Source organism: Rhinolophus hipposideros, assembly GCF_964194185.1.
Source record: "Rhinolophus hipposideros genome assembly, chromosome: 6".
In the NCBI taxonomy this organism is placed as follows: domain Eukaryota; kingdom Metazoa; phylum Chordata; class Mammalia; order Chiroptera; family Rhinolophidae; genus Rhinolophus; species Rhinolophus hipposideros.
In genome coordinates this window covers 53,052,084-53,070,358 of record NC_138052.1, presented here as the reverse complement: position 1 = coordinate 53,070,358, position 18,275 = coordinate 53,052,084, and the positions used below count along the sequence as shown (strand labels likewise).

At 38.8% G+C, this 18,275-nt stretch overlaps 1 protein-coding gene across 3 annotated transcripts in view; it reads left to right on the top strand.

Moving 5' to 3' along the window:
• Positions 1-18,275, top strand: part of PDE11A (phosphodiesterase 11A) — a gene marked incomplete at its 5' end in the record, with an annotated part of 327,465 nt that overhangs the window by 177,074 nt on the left and 132,116 nt on the right. For all 3 annotated transcript variants that reach the window (XM_081051501.1, XM_081051500.1, XM_081051499.1), the window contains 3 exons: positions 1,046-1,113; positions 2,053-2,145; positions 10,435-10,485. In XM_081051501.1, coding sequence (XP_080907627.1) covers positions 1,046-1,113; positions 2,053-2,145; positions 10,435-10,485 — 212 coding nt within the window. The remainder of the gene's footprint in view (positions 1-1,045; positions 1,114-2,052; positions 2,146-10,434; positions 10,486-18,275) is intronic.

Below are 18,275 nucleotides of genomic sequence, written 5' to 3'. Positions count from 1 at the left end.
AACTAGAAACAGCAACTGGACCTGGAGCTGAGCTGCGCCCTCCACAACTAAGACTGAAAGTTCAACAACTTGAAGCTGAACGGCACCCTCCACAACTAAGATTGAAAGGACAACAACTTGACTTGGAAAAAAGGCCTGGAAGTACACACTGTTCCCCAATAAAATCCTGTTCCCCTTGCCCAATAAAAATGTTTAAAAGAAAAAAAAAGAAAAAAGAGGACTTCCAGAACTGCTTCAGAAAGTGGCAAGAATGATGGGATAAGTGTGTTCGAAGAGAGGGGGGAGTAATTTGAGGGGGATTAATAGCAATGTGTCTTTTACTGTAATAACTTTTTTTTAATTTAAACCTTCACCGCATTTTTTGGTCACTCCTCATTTGTATATACATATATATATATATATATATATATATATATATATATATATATATATATATATATATATACACACAGAGGGTACCAAAAAAAGTGTACACATTTTAAGAAAGGAAAAAAACTATTAAAATTGTAATACTATATATCGATAACAAAAGATGAATACAACTCACGTTTGACTTCTGCAATTACAAGTGGTACTCACAATGGTTACCATCAGTGTCCAGACACTTCTGATTACAGCAAACTACTGTTTGAGCAACGTTGACCAAAGTGTCCATTTGTATACATTTTTTGGCACCCGCAGTACATATAGAGACACACAGTTATACATATTCAATTATATGTATGTGTGTGCATATAATGCCAGATTTATCAGAGTTATTGTGCACTCTGTCTCTTGAAAACCATTTTCAGAAATCAGACTTATGCTTGGTAGAACTCCAGGCTTCACTGAGACTACTCTGGATATCACAGCCTGAAAAGTAGAGGGCATTTCTGTTCACCTCAGATTTGCTGTCATGGAGACAGCAGGTACTAGAGAGACCAGAGATTAAACTGAGTATCTCAAGTTACCTAAAGGAGGTATAATGCTAGCTGGGTTTTACTATATTGTAGTAACACAGCATCCAGGGCTGAAAATGACCCTATATGCCCAACTCTTCCCACAGGAGTGGCCCAAGTGTTAAATAGACTTGATGGAAAACCTTTTGATGACGCAGATCAACGACTTTTTGAGGTAAGGTAATAAATGTGTGAAGCAAGGGTTATAGCTGAGACATGGTTGTAGCTTGCCCAAATTTCTAAGGATCAATAATTATTAATTAATTATCATTATACTTAAACAGTATGACAGAATTTAAAGGAAGATTTAAAGAATGTATTGATAATTAGGTAAGATTTGATTCTCTTTATCACTAGTTAGATTATTTTGTGACAATTGATTATTTTTATCCTGACTTTATTACAAAACTGAATAGCCCACTCTTCTCTCCAAAGTGTTAATTGTCTTATCCTTGTCTTGTATGGGTGTGTTCAGAGTCGTGAAAACTCACATCAGCTCGGCCAGGCATGGTGTCCTCACCTTTCTTACGTTTACAAGCTTCCTTTTACTCCAGTCTGCCCTCTAGCGAGAAAGGTTGGCCCTGCACAGGCTTCCTCACAGACCTCACACTAGTGACCACCTGAAAACCCCATGATTATTTTCCTCTAGCCAAGAATACCTCACAGCTTCTTTACTAACTGATTCTAAAACAGTCCTCCTTTCCCCTAAATATTTAATTTATGGGTACACTCACTTGACTTCTTTACCAAAATATTTTATAGGCTAGCTACTGAAAGAGGTTGCTTTTGGTTAAATGGAATGGAATTACCAAAATCAGTCCACAACCGAAATAAATTAAGAACACATTTAAACAGACTGTAAGCATGGTTTTAAATGTATGAAGTCGTTTCTTCACAATGACATTAAATTAACAATTTTTTCTGATGTGATGTGCAATGTGAGCTATAAAGCTGTTACATGACAATAGTAATTAAGAATTTTAATGTGCATATTTCCCCAAGGCCTAGCTCTGTGCACAATGAAATTACATTTTCAGGTCCATCCCTGATGACTGCCTGATTTCTTTCAGATGAGTTATTGCAATTTTTAATTAGTGGGCTTTCTCTTTATTAGGCTTTTGTCATCTTTTGTGGCCTTGGCATCAACAATACAATTATGTACGATCAAGTGAAGAAGTCCTGGGCCAAGCAATCTGTGGCTCTTGATGTAAGTACAGTATTTATGTCAGAATTGTATGCTTAAAAGCCCTAATTTTAGGAGGAGACAAAATCCTTGTTGTGGGGCTTAGTTTTTCAATTTTAGATTATCTATTCAATGGGTCTTAATCATTTTAGAGTCATAGGTTTGAATTTGATGAAAGCTGTAGCCCATCTCTATGAGAATGCACATATGCGCACAATTTTATACATAATTTCAGGGAGTTCACAGATTCCCTGAAGGCCATCCATATATGTTGTATGGTTAGATATAGATTTTAAATATTAGGTAATTAAAAGTGATAATACAAAAAATAATTTCTCAGAATTTTAAGTGGATTATAAGCTTATTTTGAATACATATAGATATTCTGGAAATTCACAACCTTTTTTTACCATTAGAGAAATCCTCACCATGAAGATATGTGACCCAGATAGGGGAAGCTGCTCCATCATTATCCAACTCCCCCTACGCCCCCAACACACATACCACCAGGAACTCTGACCTGTTTCCCCTATCTGTACCACATCTCCTCTCAAACCCACTAAGTCCTAAAAGACAGTTCTTATCTCCCATGAATCCCAGCTGGTTTTGACCCAAGACCTATTTTTTCCTGCACTGTAGCTATTATCAATGATTTTGTTTATATCTATGAAATACTTATTAAATAGGGCAGGTAAAATGTCGGAGTCGACATAACATTCTATAGAGCAGTGTGATATAATACATACCCAATCTTTAGAAGAGTCTGTCTACCATGTAAGTTATTGGTAGAAAGAGAAAACCAAGGGAGAGAATAAATAGTTGAGTACTCTGTAGTACTCTGTTTTGGGTTTGCAGGACATAAAATTATAGTTATCTATCTATTATATATATACTATTTTTCTCCATGGGACTGTGGACTCTACTGGCACAGAGATTTTTATCTTTTTTGCAGTCTTATTCCCAGTGCCTAGCAGGGTGCTTAGCACAGAGGACATATTTATTGAGTGGTTTTTTGGAGAGGGAGGGAGGACAAGAAGGAGGAAGGAAAAAATGGAAGAAGGGATTGTTTTTGCTCTTTCTCTGAGCGAGTCCTGCTTTCTTTATATGTAACATCTTTACAGTAAGGACTAAAAACAGTATCTACAGGATGAGTTAATACATAGGTGAATTGTAAACATGCAACTAGTTGACAAGCATCACTAGTGGACCACTAAGGTCTATGTACAGACTCTATTCAAATCCTGGCTCTGTCACCTACCTCAGTTATGACAATTAAATGAGATGATACATGTGAAGAGTTTAATATGCAGGCAATAAAACTATAGTAATAAGAATGATACTATATTATTACCTGTAGTAGTATATTTGTTACTGAGAAATCACCGTGGATTGGGAGAAAGAGCAAAAGACAGGAATTTGGAACAGCAAATGTTGAGTCATGCCTCTTCTCCATCATCAAATTCTGATCTCCACACAGTTGCCTCACCCATTGTTTCTGAGTTTCTGCAAATATGAAAAGGAGGACACACTATATACTAGCCCCTCCTATACCTTACTTCATATCTCCACAGTATAATTCACACAACACACACACACACACACACAGAACATCCCACATCTACCCATATTCTCCCTCCTCACCTCCCTCCTAGTGGATCTTTCTCCTGTTGAGAAGGGGCGAGTATAACTGCGTTGAAGCATGAATGGTCATTTACCAATGAAAGTTAGCATTCTCACTGGCACCACTTCCTCATCCCACCCCCGCCCAAGGAGCCACAAATCCCGTTACCTAGAAAGTACTAATCTAGTCACAGTTTCCCCATCCATGAATTGCTCAGTTGGGTTCATAGTTAACACCCTCTTTTTTGTGTAACTCAGATACTTTCTGTCCTTAGACAAAAATTATTACTGACACGTCCAAATTTCCAGCATGACTCTGAGTCTTGTGACAACCTCACCCTTTCAAAAGTTAACATATATGTATGGACCTATATGTCCTGTGAGCTTTATTTTGTGCCAGCGTCAAAAGTGGCATTCCTAGTCAGAATTCTGGCGTTGCCATGTCAGTTTTGTCCCTGCCACCTCCATTCAACCCCTACCTCAGCAGACATCAAATTGTTGGTTTAAGGATCAGGTGGCATCCACACCACCTCCCCTCTAACCCAGGAATCCATATGCAAGAATATCTGGAAAGATTTCTTATCTCAGGACTTTGTGAAGAAAAAAATGATTTGTTGAGAGCTATTAAACCCAAACTCTGGAATGAGATCCACATATACTGTAGTAACATTAACTTCTGAATGAATATACATACATATATAACATATATATATAATTTATGTATTTATAAATATTATACATGAACATGAATAATATATTTATGTAAATATTTCTATTAAAAGTATGATTTTATATCTATGTATTTGTAACCAACCTAGTCTAGTAAGGGACATAGGATATTTTATAGGAATATAAGTGATCCAGCAAATTTTTTTAAAGGGAAAATAACAACAACAACAACAGAGTTGAGAGAGAGAGAGAGCTTGCAAGTCAGTGGGGACAGAACCACGTACAATGCTATCCTTGTATCATCCCCATCACTCCCCTCAAAGACTTGAGATAACCTTCTCCCCTTTTGCACTGTGGCTAAGGGAAGATTCCCCACTGGGATCTGACAGGTTCTTCTCCTTGTTGTGTGTCTCATTTTTGTGTATTTTCTTCAGTTTTTGTGCTACTTGATCTTGCTCAAGATCTATGTCTAAATATAACTTTTTCATTCCCATTGTCTTATTGCAATGTCCTTTTTTCAGTTGGCAGCACAAGTACCCCCTGGCCCCAAGTGACAATAACCACCCTAGAAGCCTTCACGGCCTGGAGAGGTGATGTGAACACATTTCTTCTGCGTGTTCATGAGACTCTTGAGAGACAGCACAACATTCTCTTCTGTTTTAAAAATTCTTTCCCCTAGGCATTTTAAATAAAAATACCCCCTTGGTGCATTCTCTGTATGTAAATATTCTCCAGATAAATCCTTTCGGAAAGTTCATCCTCACAAATTCTGGTCAAAATGCTCAGAGCCCACTGGAAGTACACATTTAATGCAGGCCTCGCTTCCTTCACGGCAATAACCCCCGCAGAAGGAGGCTGCTGGCTTTATCCAAGAGTAAGGCTGTGCAGGGACAAGATTTGAAGCCTTGTCTTTTTGGTAGTCGTCTAATAAGTCTGGTTAGGATTAAATCCTGGTTGAGTAGTGTTGATCTTGGTCAAGCTACTTAACCTCTCACTCTCAGTCTTTTCATATAGTTAAATGGGTATGATAAGAAAGGTGTTTAAACAGTTAAATAAAATAATGCAGGGGAAGTGTTGAAAGAGTGTTTAGTTACAGTTAACACTTCATAAAAGTCAGCTGACCTATTAACCAGAGCACTGGCTGTCCTTCATTTGTACTGAGTCTGTCTGCTCAGCCCAAGATTTGCTGTGAAACTGGGCTAATTGAGGGGCTAGGAAGGAGATGTCATTTTTTCCTCTTTTATCAGGAAGATCATTTCCTACTTGAAGTTTGAGCTGTTCTAGTTCCTAGACACACCCTGTCTTACACCACTGAGCATCCCAGCAGAATTACAACCACAGCTGCTGTGCTCCAGCCCACGACGGCTCACTACTGTTCATTCAGTGTCACCCTGTTGTCTGGAGCCCATATTATCCTATGTGTTTCTGCAGAAAAGTCCAGGGCATGGAAATACAAAACGGCCCATGTCAAAAACAGCCATGCAGTTCTTCCACAGCCAGCCATCTCATGGGCCACACCTCCCAGAAGAGATTTGCCATGCTGGGGGAAGGGGGGTCCCTTCTCTGTTGCCGCATACTGGCAACCTCAATTCATTTTAGCCTAATCCGCAAACGGTAAAAAACAGAAATATAAAGATAAAACTATTTTCTACTATTCTGGCCTTTAAAAAAATGAAGTGACTAATACACTATCTGGATTTTGTTTAACCACTGAATTATAAACCATTATTTTTTTTTTTATTAGTTTCAGGTGTACAAGATAAGGTAATACTTAGACGTTCATCATTTATATCCCTCACACTGTGAACCCCCCTCCCCCCATCCATTATCCCTCCTACCTCACACCGAGCCATCACATTATATATATAAAATTATAGTTGGCATTCATTAATGTTTAGCTTCTGGTGTACAATGCCATGATCAGGCATCCACATTATCTCTGAGGTGGTCTCCCAAATATAAACCATTATTTTGATGATTGCTTTTCTTAATTTCTCATGATTTAGTTATGTAGTCCTATTGTTAAAGTCCTTTTTTCTAGCTATATAAAAACTAATACTCTAAGGCTCTTAGAAAGCGAGATGATCTTAAAACTAAATACTAGACCAATGAAAGAAATTCACTATCATTTTAATAACTTTAATTTTATGATCTTGATTTCCATTCTGCATGAGCAGCCCAGAGCTTCAATGAGAAATATACTAATGTTGAATATAAAGGGGAAGAACTTTTCCTGTAAGTCCAGAATACAGAGAAAATACAGTACGAGTGTTGATGTATAATATGACTTCTTCATTTTGAACATCAAGAATTGTCCTTTGGGTGTCTTTCATAGATATTACAAATGAAGCCTTACTTAATACTGATGAGAAATTTTCCAGGAAATATAACTCAGTGTATTAAGGGACACCTTACACACCTTTATGATCAGAAGAGGGAAGGACTGAGGGTCAAACAGAGAGTGTGGAAAGGGCATATGCAATCAGTATCCAAGCCCCATTTATTCTACCTCCCCAAAGCCTCTCCCATCCATTTTCTTCTTTCCCATTGCCACAGCAACCATCCTGCTCAAGGGCTTCATTACCTTTTGCAGTTTTAATAGCCTTCTATTTGTTCTTCCTAAGCCATAATTTAGATTGTTTCATTCATCCACTCATAGACCTTAAATTATTCCCCCATTACCTATCAGACTGCAAACTTCCTGGCCTTTGGGACCCTTAGACATCCCATACCAAACCATCTTCCTACCCCTCGCTTTCATTTATCTTCTCAAAGTATTCTATGCTACTTACAAACTCAACTACAGCTTGGTCTACAAATCAGCTTCCTGCTTCTCTACCATCTGATCTTCACTCTAACATTCTCTCCACTTCAGTTATTCTCTATTTCAATTATGGCGTCTCCCCTCAAAATTCTGCCATCATTCAAAACTTGATTTCAATGTTATCTTCTCTCTAAAGCTCTTAATCCTGTAGTTATCTGTTCCTCTCTTTGCCCTATATTGTAGTTATTGAGAGTCTGTGTGTTTTCCTCTGCTGGAAAAAAGTGGAGGTAGTATTTTCAAAATATATATTTAACAGAGGACTTGTATCTAAAATATACAAAGAATTACAACTCAATAACAATAAAACAAAAGAAAATTTTAAATGGGAATTAAGTCAATCTGTAATTGTCTGCTTCACTGATTCAAATACTTTCAATTTAGTGGCTTTAAGAGCTTTTTTTGTTTATTTAAATAATAAAGGAAGTGGTAAAAGTCAATTTAAACAAGGGGGGGTAGTATGCCTTCGATACCAAAAACCAGACTAAGCACCACCTGAGATTTTGAATTTCAACTTGAGTTTTCGTGGAAATTTTTATTAAGTAAATTATATCAATTTCTAACGATAAATTATGAAGATTGAATCAGCAATCTTCTACTTGTAAACAGTAATACATTTTAATAAGATGACAACCAAATTAAAGTTTACCATAGTAAAACTGAACCTAAAGAACAAAATCTATTCAGTTATTTTTGCAGTGAAAATACTCTGCCAAATATTTATATGGTATATTTGTAATTGAATATTAATTAATACAATAAAAATAAATTGATTTTTTTGTGTGCTGGGTATTGAACATATATTATTGTACTTAATCTTTCTAAGAACTATGTGAAGTACAGGCTCACACCACAGAATTTTCCCAGCAAAAATATCTCTTGGTTTTTGTTTACATTGGGAAGAATCATGTTTATGTCCCCAAAATTCTGTATAATTTTTTTGTAAAAAAATGAGATATGGGCTAAGTTTGATTTACATTCCAGATTAAATTGATCTAAATAACACTTAAATCATGTGTAGATATTTTGAGAACCACACGGAATTTAACAGTGAGGGTACACATCTGGACCTAAGAAAGGCAGCTTGTCCTGAATGTGTCACCACTATGCCTCTAATATTTAGCTCTTGCTTTTACTTAGTATTTGACAATGAGTCCCCGCCCAAAGATGAAAAAGTGTTGAGAAAGCTATGGGAAAAGAAGTGTGTGAGTACAGTATTTAAATGGAAGAGAACACACTACTGAATATAAAGAAACTTTTTATTAAGAACTATATTGGGTATAGAGTCAGCCTTTGATTATAACAAAACATCACTTTTTGTTCATACATACATATGAATTTTACTTTATTTCTGTAAGTTTTAAGAAGTGGTTTCAGGTCTTACAATACATTATAATTTTTCCTATTAAAAATAATGGGAAACAGGCTCCCTGTTGCTGTTTTAAGGTGGAACCTCTGATTTTCAAGAATAGATTACTGATATTAAGCAGGAAATACCTGTACAATGTTACTACTATACCATTTTAAAAATGAGACTTAACGAGATCAAAGCACTTGTCCAAAGTCCAGCAGCTGGGAAGTGTTGGAACTCTGGTAGGCTGGCTCTAGGGGCTGTGTTCTAACCACTGTGAGACACTGATTCCATGGTGGCCCTCTTTCTCTCACACGGATAGTACATGCTTTGGGTCAGTGTTTCTCAAAGTTCTTGGTGTATAGGCTATTAGGTTGGAAGATTAATATGTCACCTAAAATGGATTAATACTAGATTAATATGTCACCTAAAAGGGAGTTCTGTGGCAATTAGATTTGGGAAATGCTGAGTTTAACCAAATAAAACCTGTTACTTTACTTTTCAGAGCCAAATGCATACTGCAGTTCTCTAAAGTTGGTAATTGAAGAGGGATTTAACATGTTCCAGACTTATTTGTTTGAGATTTGTATAGATTAAGAGTGGGATTAGTAGCATAAAACATATAGTATGTATACATTATGTATGTGTGTGCATATGTAGGTATATGTCTTATAACATACAAATACTGACTTAAGCAAATGTGTGTTCATTTGTCGTGTATTACAAGAAGTCTGGGGCTGGGCAGTCCAGGACCAGTGTAATTTTTCTTTCCCTTTCTCCTCTACTATCCATAACAAGCTGTCATTCATACTCGTGGTTGTCGCCTCATAGACACCAGATTTTGCTGTATCTCCAGGCCTTACAGCTGTTTTCCAGGGAGGGAGAGAAAGGAAAGAGGCAACCCCAACACTCCCACTTATATTTCATTGACCAGAGCATTGTCACCTGGCCACCCCATATGACCACTCCTAGCTGTAGGCAGCCTTTGAACCGGGTTTTTGAGTTTTAATCCTCTGTCTCAGTAAGTTATGATGTGGTGATAAAACCCAAAGGTTGATTTCTTGCTCACATGACATGTCATCAGATGCACGTCAGCTGTGGCTCTGCTCAATGCATTGTCTTCATTTTGGGGCTCAGACTGAGTGAGCCACCCCCTCGGAGCCATGTAGTCCCCATGGTAGAGGGGAAACAGGAGGCAGAACCACATGATGGCTCTTAAAGACTGCTCAAAAGTGGCATCCGTCACTTTCCCCCACATTCCATTGGCTAAAACCAGACATATACTAAGGCATATATGACATCAGTCATATACTAATGTCAATAGGAGAGAGAAATACAATCCTCTTACAAAAAGCATTGCAGATGGTTGGGCGTAACAATATAATCTTTCCTATGCAATAAAAGCATGCAAGTGAGAATAGACCAGAGATGGAAATTGAGTCATCAGTCTAGTGTCTGCCACAGGACACACACACACATATACACACCACCTCCACCACCACCTTTTTATTTATTTATGTTCCAGAGCATTTCACATCCTTTGGGAACTGTGGTCTTGAGCCACATCATCACCGTTTGATAAAACAACTACCTATGAAAACATCCTGGTTAAAATACTTAGCCTATAATGTGGACTGTAGTCCCATTCATCATTATAATAGATTCCACTGTAATTGCACAGATGACAATCTGTGTCACAGATTGTTACCAGAAATTTTTTGTCACACATTAAAATCCACTATTTTGTCAAGGTGATATACAGGAGCAATGTTTATTTTTAAGCCATGAGAATTTCAGAACATAGAGTTGTGTCTGGTTATTAAAGTTCTTTTTTTCTTTTCTTCTGAATCAGGTGCTATCATACCATGCGACATGTTCAAAAGCTGAAGTTGACAAGTTTAAGGTAAGGAAGCAAGTGGTACCCTATTGGGGCATAAAGATAAACTTTACATGGCTTTCTGACCCTTTGTCACTTGCCTCTGTACAATCAGTCCTGCCCACTAGCTGTGTTTGTATGTTTTAGTCTAAGAGTGGAAGAGAGACATATACAACTGAGTAGTCCCTTCATGATCATTTGAATGGTTCGGTATTTGTTTCTTTCCAATTGTTCAATAGGAGGATATCAGAAAAAAAAAAAACTGAGTAATATGATGAGAATCAGCATGCCTGCTTTTGGCATTGGTTTTAGCTCTCACTTTCTTTTTTTGTTGTTCTGTTTTGTTTTGTTAATTAAAGTTTATTGGGGTGACAATTGTTAGGAAAGTTACATAGGTTTCAGGTGTACAATTCCATAATACATCATCTATATATCACATTGTGTGTTCACCACCCAGAGTCAGTTCTCCTTCCATCACCATATATTTGACCCCATTTATCCTCATCTAACACCTCCTTCCCTCTCACCCTCCCACTACATTACTGTCTATGTCTATGAGTTTTTGTCTCTTCATTTGTTTGTCTTGTTCCTTTGTTATTTTCAGTTTTATATACCACATATCAGTGAAATCATATTACCTCTAACTTTTTAATCTTAGGGCCTATATCTAATCTTAGGGCCTATATCTTCATCTGTAACATAGATGAAGAAGTTAGGATAATTATAGGTAACATTTACTAAGAGTTTACTATGGACCCGGCATAATATAAAGCATTTTACCTGTATTAATTCATTTGAGTGTCATTATCCTATGAAGTACATACTATTTTACAGGTGAGTAAACTGAGGCACAGAGATGCTGAGTAGACAGGCCAAGGTCAAATGATTGTAAGGAGTGTAGCCGTGTAAGTCTGGCCCCAGAACTGGAGTTCTTCACTGCCAGGTTTAACCGCTCAGCATGACCTGCTTCCATCTGCAAAGGCCTATGAGGCTGTGAATGAGTCTTAGATATTCTTTTTCACCTCAGTCACCACTATTCCCTTAAAGCCAGCTCAGAATTCTTGCTCGTCTCTCAGCACTTCTACAGGTCATGGTCAAAACCTGGGAGTATGAAGAACCTGATTTTTCTCCCTTTTGAAAGTTTTGGTGTCTGCCTTTTTAAGTTTTTGTGGAGGTTCACAGAATTATCAAGCAAGCTACCGCAACTGTAAGGAAAATAACGTATTGTAATATTTGTATGTAATAACACTTAATGATGACTACACTTCTAAGAGTTTCATTTGCATGTAGCTGCATTTGTCTGCGCAGGAGTAATGGCACAGAGACCTTTGGGCCCGATAATTGAATCAGATCATTATAATTGAGTCACACTTTCATGAAGAAAGGAGACAAGGGAAGACCCCAAACTCACAGTAGTGATGAAGGAATTGCTCGGAAGGGCAGTGAGCATACAGTGGGCATAGGTGAGCTGTTGGGGCTCCATCCAGGGGTGTGGCTTCACATTGGCTTAGAAAGATACTTAGGAAAGACCTGCGGTGGTGATCCAGATCACAAGGAGAGGCGTGGTGCCAGCAGGAGGTGACACCTAACAATAGAGGAAGGAGACAGAACAACCAAAACCCAGGAGTCAGGGCTTATTTGTTGTGGAGATAAACATCCTAAACACATCCAGATTGTGAGTGCTGTCAGCGCAGCACTATTTGTATGTTTTCCCACTGCCCTATCGCTACTGTCTTTTCTACTACCTTTCATAGTTCTTGGGACATAGTAGCACTCAGTAAATAACTTGTTGAATGGATGAATGAGTGAATGAATGAATGGCTAAATAAATCCAAAAAACATCGGTGTTCCACAACTCAAAACAATTGTTCATTAAGAAAATGTTAAAACTGTGACTGCATATATTTATATTTTTAATATCTTACATATATTTTATTATTATTTTCATAAAAATATTTACAGCTCTTTTACTTTTATAAAGTTCAGTTACCTAGAAACTCTCTTCATGGAAATAACTTTCCATAATTAGTTTACTGTTTTATATTTTTACTGTTACTATGATTATCATCATGGCTAAAAGAGGGAACGGGCAGACAGGGAGAAAGATAGCAAAGCTCACAATGGACTAAATATGACCTTGAAAGCTATTTGATGGGACACGTCCAGAGCTTTAGCAGGGCAATATCAATAGCTGTCTACTCTATAAGGTATTGCCCTGTGTTCAGGCTTAACTCTTTGCTAAAGTAACACTATTGTCTTGGATTCTACCATGCTTTTCTATTGTTAGCTCCCAAACATACTAAAAATATGAAGTATTTAAATTTGAGAACAAAGGTTATTTCATCTTAAAATTATCAAGATTATTAGCTTAACTAATTTATTCCAGATTTTATCCTGAAAGATATTAGCTAGTATCTTATTACAGTATAATTGAGATATAGTAGATAATTTTAACCTAATGGCTTTTTTCTTGATATATAAAGTAAATAAAATATTATCATAATTGGTAGCTGATGTCTTATAATTGTAGCAATAACATTAAAATGTAGTGAGCTTAAAATAATCCTGTACAGACACTGAAAAGTATTTACTGAAATTTCATGCTAGAGTATGTGCAATGGCAGTTTCCTAACATAGTAGCTAAATAACTGTAAATAAATACTTTGGGTGGTTTTTTTTTCTGACCAATATGTACAGACAAACCATACTTACATTCAAATATATTGTAAACTTTGCTATCTACAATACCTTTTTAACAGAAATTTATATATATATATATATATATATATACACATATGTATATATATATGAGAGAGAGAGAAAGAGAAAGAGAGAGAGAGAGAGAGAGAGAGAGAGAGAGAGAGAGAACGAGAGAGATATGAAATCTGGAATCAGAGTTATCCATGAGATTTCACAAGTTAAAGGATGGCTGAGTCTCAATGTATTGGATTATGCCCAGCTGGAACCGAGCTAGTGATCAGTGATTCAGAGATTAAGCCAGAGTTTGGGAAGAAATTGACTTTTTCTTCTAGTGCGAAAAAGCATCTGGAGGTCAAATACATGCATACACAAGCCAGACTCCAGTTGCAGCCCAAGCTGTACCACATCTAGGATTCAGACATGTCTAGAAGACCAATGAGATGTGGTCTGTTTACCTGAGAGACTAAGAGGCCTTCTGAGTCAAGAACTCTTCCTAATGGAAGTTAAGGCCACATGCCTCAGTGTCTGGATGATTCCAAGTTCAGCATGGGGTTTGTCTCTTGGATTTGTCCCTTACCCTAGCCTTCTGTGGATGCACATTCTCAGCTAAGGACATGAGTGGACATAAAAGGCATGAACTTCCTACAGTTTCAGTGCATTAAATGCCCCTGTGGGCACAGGGCTCAGGAGTGTCAATAGCACACAACACAAGGCAACAGCCCAGGGAAAGGAAACATCACTATGGACCAGAGGCCAGGCACCTTCCTACCAATATGACCAGCAGAGGTTGAAGGAATCCGTGCAGGCTGAGCAGTCATATTTTAAGGACAACTAAGGTATACCCTAAGAACTCCCAGAAATGAGTAGGGGAGATAATATTGGGGAGCGTGACATATGCCTTTAATTACTTCAGTTCACTACAACTTGTACTCCTAGGTGGCGTGGCCTAAAAGAACACAGATTTTATATATGAGAAACCTGTAATGAATCTTTAATAATCCTTAAAGGTGGCTGATACCACCTTATCTTTCCTCATATCTTGTCTTCCCATGTCATATCCCTCCATGTTTAGGGATTTCTTTTCCTAATTTAGAATGCCATAGGAGAGGGGTAGGGTGTTTTTGTTTTGTTCTAGTAACCCTATTTCTCCTATTGGGAAAAATCTCCTTGAGGGGTGTGTAGTGGTGAGTGGGTGAATGGTGGTAAGAGTGCGAAAACCCTTCTAGAAGTGTCCCTGGATGGTCTGACCAGAACAAGTAAGTGAAATAACATGTAATTGATCATCCAAGAATGTCAGAACTTAAGCTTATTTTTTGTGGTTCTGGTGTATCATTTATACCTTGGAAAATAGTCCTTTTTATGGGGCTACCTATATACAAAAAAATCACAGAACTTTCTGGAAATGATGAATCAACGTTTTAAAAGTCTGATTCTGATTATAATGTTAATTATTTATCCCTTATGAGTTGGTTGTCCCATGCCTCAAGTAAGGAAACCAGGTTCTAAAGAATGGTTTTTATCCTCATTAATAATTACTGATCTTCCTTGAACTTGAAATAAGGTGTGCCCAAAAAATTTGCCCAGACTTTAGTGCCCGTTTATATCTCTTTTGCACTGTGCTAAGAGGAATAATCTATCAAGACCATATTGACAATTAGAGCTCTTTGAAGATGACTGCTTTAAAGGCTTTTAATAACCTGAAGATGCCAGGTATGATAACAGAGAGAATGAGTTCACTACAGCAATTATATGCTCCTGTAATTTTATGCACTTTTCTAAGATTCCAGTGTGGTGGACAGACCAAACAGTGATTACCATATATGCCAGTTTACCAATTAAAATCAACTCATGGACATTCTCATGTTATATTGCCACCTTCTATTCCCCCTTCTTTCAATTCCAAACTGCATGGGTTACGGCTACAATCAAAGATGGGCTTGTTTACAGCACTGTTTCACTGCCTCAGTAATGAAACACTGATAACTCATGTTGGGTGTTTGGGTTTGGACGACCTCTTGCATATTTCAAGTTTTCAATGTTAATGCCTAGGCCACAGATTAATATCCTGGTAAAGTAAATAAAGTACCATTGAACAGGTATGCCCTGTGTCCTTTCCGTACCAAACTAAGAATGGCTACATCAAAAATAGCATCTGGCATCCCCCTCTGTGAGACAGATGGCAGGGGACAAGCCGAGCAATGGGATGTGATGTCCTCAGCTTTTTGTTTTTTAAGTCGTTAAGTTTGGAGAGACATGTTTGATGCATGAACTATTCAAATGTTATCATTAGAAGCCTCCGCCCTCAGAATGGCCCCTGCTGTTGTGATGGTAGATGTCTGTCAGAGGCCCTACACAAGGGTCCCTGACAAGGAGGCAGGAGTTGGGGCTGATCCCCATTTGGCTGGCCAAGTGCATGCAATGCCTTGTATTAATTGATCCTCCATAAGGTGCACCTTTTTCTAACTGCAAAAAGGCAACACAAATGCTGCCCCACCCACTCTATTTCCAAAGCCATGGAAAAGCCCAATCCTTGCAGCTGTTTCTTTCAGAGGAAAAGTGCACTGTTTATAGAGGGGGTCACACGGTGGCATTTACCCAAATCCAGGTGATGTGGCCACCATAAAGGAGGAAGAGGTAGGGCAGGCACTGTGTGGCAGAGGATCGGGGAGTTTGTGTTCCCCACCCCAGTCAGTGGGAGCACCTTCCAGCTCCTCTCCTACAGGCCAGGTGCTCCAACAGCCCTGGAGGATTATCTGGACCTCGAGGTGCCAGGGAGGGAAGAAGAGCTTTCCACTGTTTCTCTAGTCTCAGCCCACACAGCCTTCTTACAATGCTCCCTTTGGAAATCTCAACAACTAATGCCTTTCCAGTTCACCTCAGCTTATTTCTAAAGCTGTTAAAAAAATGACCTTGAAGCAATATACACAGAATGCAGGTATCTTCTTACACCTAATCTATTCTGGCTCTTCGCTTGTCCCTGCCTCCTGAATTGAGGGGCTTGTTTTGACTTTAAATAGTATTTATGCCAAGTTTAACATCTGAGCTTTTTTTTTTTATCATCAGGGGAAGTTATTGAACCTCCAGCAGGAAATTGACTGCAGGGAAAACAGCTGAGTCAGCATTCTAAAGGGCATCTTCTGCCCCTAAGGCAGCAGCTGAGCCGGGAGGGCTGCACTGCTTAGGACATGTCCATAAATATGTGGAGTGCTTTGTGTTCAAATGTCCACAGGTTCCTAAGGACTATGAACTGTGTCTTAATCGAGTGCCACATCAGAAAAAGGATGGCTGTACTTTGTCACTCTTGAGTATTGAAAATGTTGGTGGGGTGGGGGAGGGGAGCCAGGGCTGCAAGTCCAGCCTGGCCTTTCCTACAGCTGAACTAAGCAACTATGAGCCGAGGGCTCTTCAAGGACCCACCTGGCCCAAATACATCCTGTGGTGACCCTGGCCTCCTCTCTGATCAATTTAAATAGCCACTATTTGTCACTTCTTCCGCTTTGAAAACAAAACAGGAACGCTATCTCCAAAAGGTCACTCGAGCGTCTACTTCCCCTGGGAGGAAGATTGGCCTGGAAGGCTTTCTCCACCTTGCTTACATACATTGACACAGCTGGGCTTACTGCATTCCCTAAGTGTCACACTTAAAGGCCCAGGGAGTCTGAGCCGGAAGGAATGAAATAAAAGGAAGTTCATTTTTTGTTTCAGAATAGTGCTGGGTCCTGAAGGTCCAGGGAAGCAGGAATGGAGGGCAGTAGTGTGGCCCATTTATAGCCCTGACCCCTGAACAGTAAAATGAACTGTAAAGGCCAAAGGAGTAAGACCCTTCCAGAACACTAGGGCATCTGAGACTGTCACGCTCCCTTCTTTCTGGTTTTCCTTTAGTTAGAGCCATCTATAACCATAGATACGGCTGAGAAATAAAGAACCAATAACCCCTCATCTCAATGATATGGGTTTGTTTTAGCAATCATAATGGTTGGTTTTCTCTTCAGTACATATAGAAGCTATATGTACATTGCTTCAATACATATAGAAGCTACAAACTCCTGGCTGTTCTGCTTTGCTCACCCTCCTCTCCAGAGGCACACTTTGGATAAAACTATACAGTCATCTTTGAGCCCTCACACCCTCTCACTCCCACATGCTGTCCCCTCCATCTGACTTCAGAACGTCTTGCAGGCTCCCCTCACTCTCACGGTCTCCACTGGTTCAAATCCTCCTTCTGTCTTGTGCAGACAGTGGTTACGCAGTGCTCTCTTAGCCCATCTCCTTTTCTTGACCTACTCCCAAATCCGTCCTGTACACAGCTGCTAGATGAACAGCACTCATCTGTGTTGGTGCCAGTTTCCTTCTCACAAAGCTTCATATCCTCTATAAGTCTCTAGATTCCATCATTTCAGATTCTTGAACTGGACATTAAAAGTGCTCTGAACGGTAACTTCCAGTTCACTTTTTCATCCCGCTTCCCAAGCTCTCACTTACCCACCCTTCACAAGAGTTTCATTTGCTATCTTCTGTCCTTTCTCTTCCCTTCCCTATCTTTGGCCCCATCCCTATTCCTATGTCTGCATATTTAAAGTCCTAATAATCCATCTGATCCTGTTCCATTGCCCCTCCTCCATGAAGTTGTTCTCACTGTCCTTCAGACAGAAGTGATCTGCTTATTTGCCATTTTTTTATAATATTTATCAGTTTCTAGCTTGTGATATATATCTTTGTGCACCTGCCTAATCACCTCGTTAAACTAGGAGCATTTTTAGGGAAGAATCCTCATCTTAGTCATTTTTGTAACCCTTATATCACCGAAAGCCGTGCCTCACACCTGGGTGCTGGTGAGATGTCTACCAAGTGACCAAAATCATTGAACTGGTTGAGATTTCGATGGCAGAGGAAGCTACAACATGTGAACAGAATTTTGAAGCAAAAATCTATGACAATGAGAGGGTCTGCAAAGCGGTTTCAACGTCTTGTTTTAAGTTCTTAGTTGTTAGTTTTCTGTGTTTCCAAAGAAGCCTATCTAAATAAAGGGATTCATTTTCTTTGTTTAGGATATTCTCTTTGGAGTGGTCACTGTGATAGGATCTGTCCTTCCCTGCTGCTGGCAAAGGCCCCTCGCC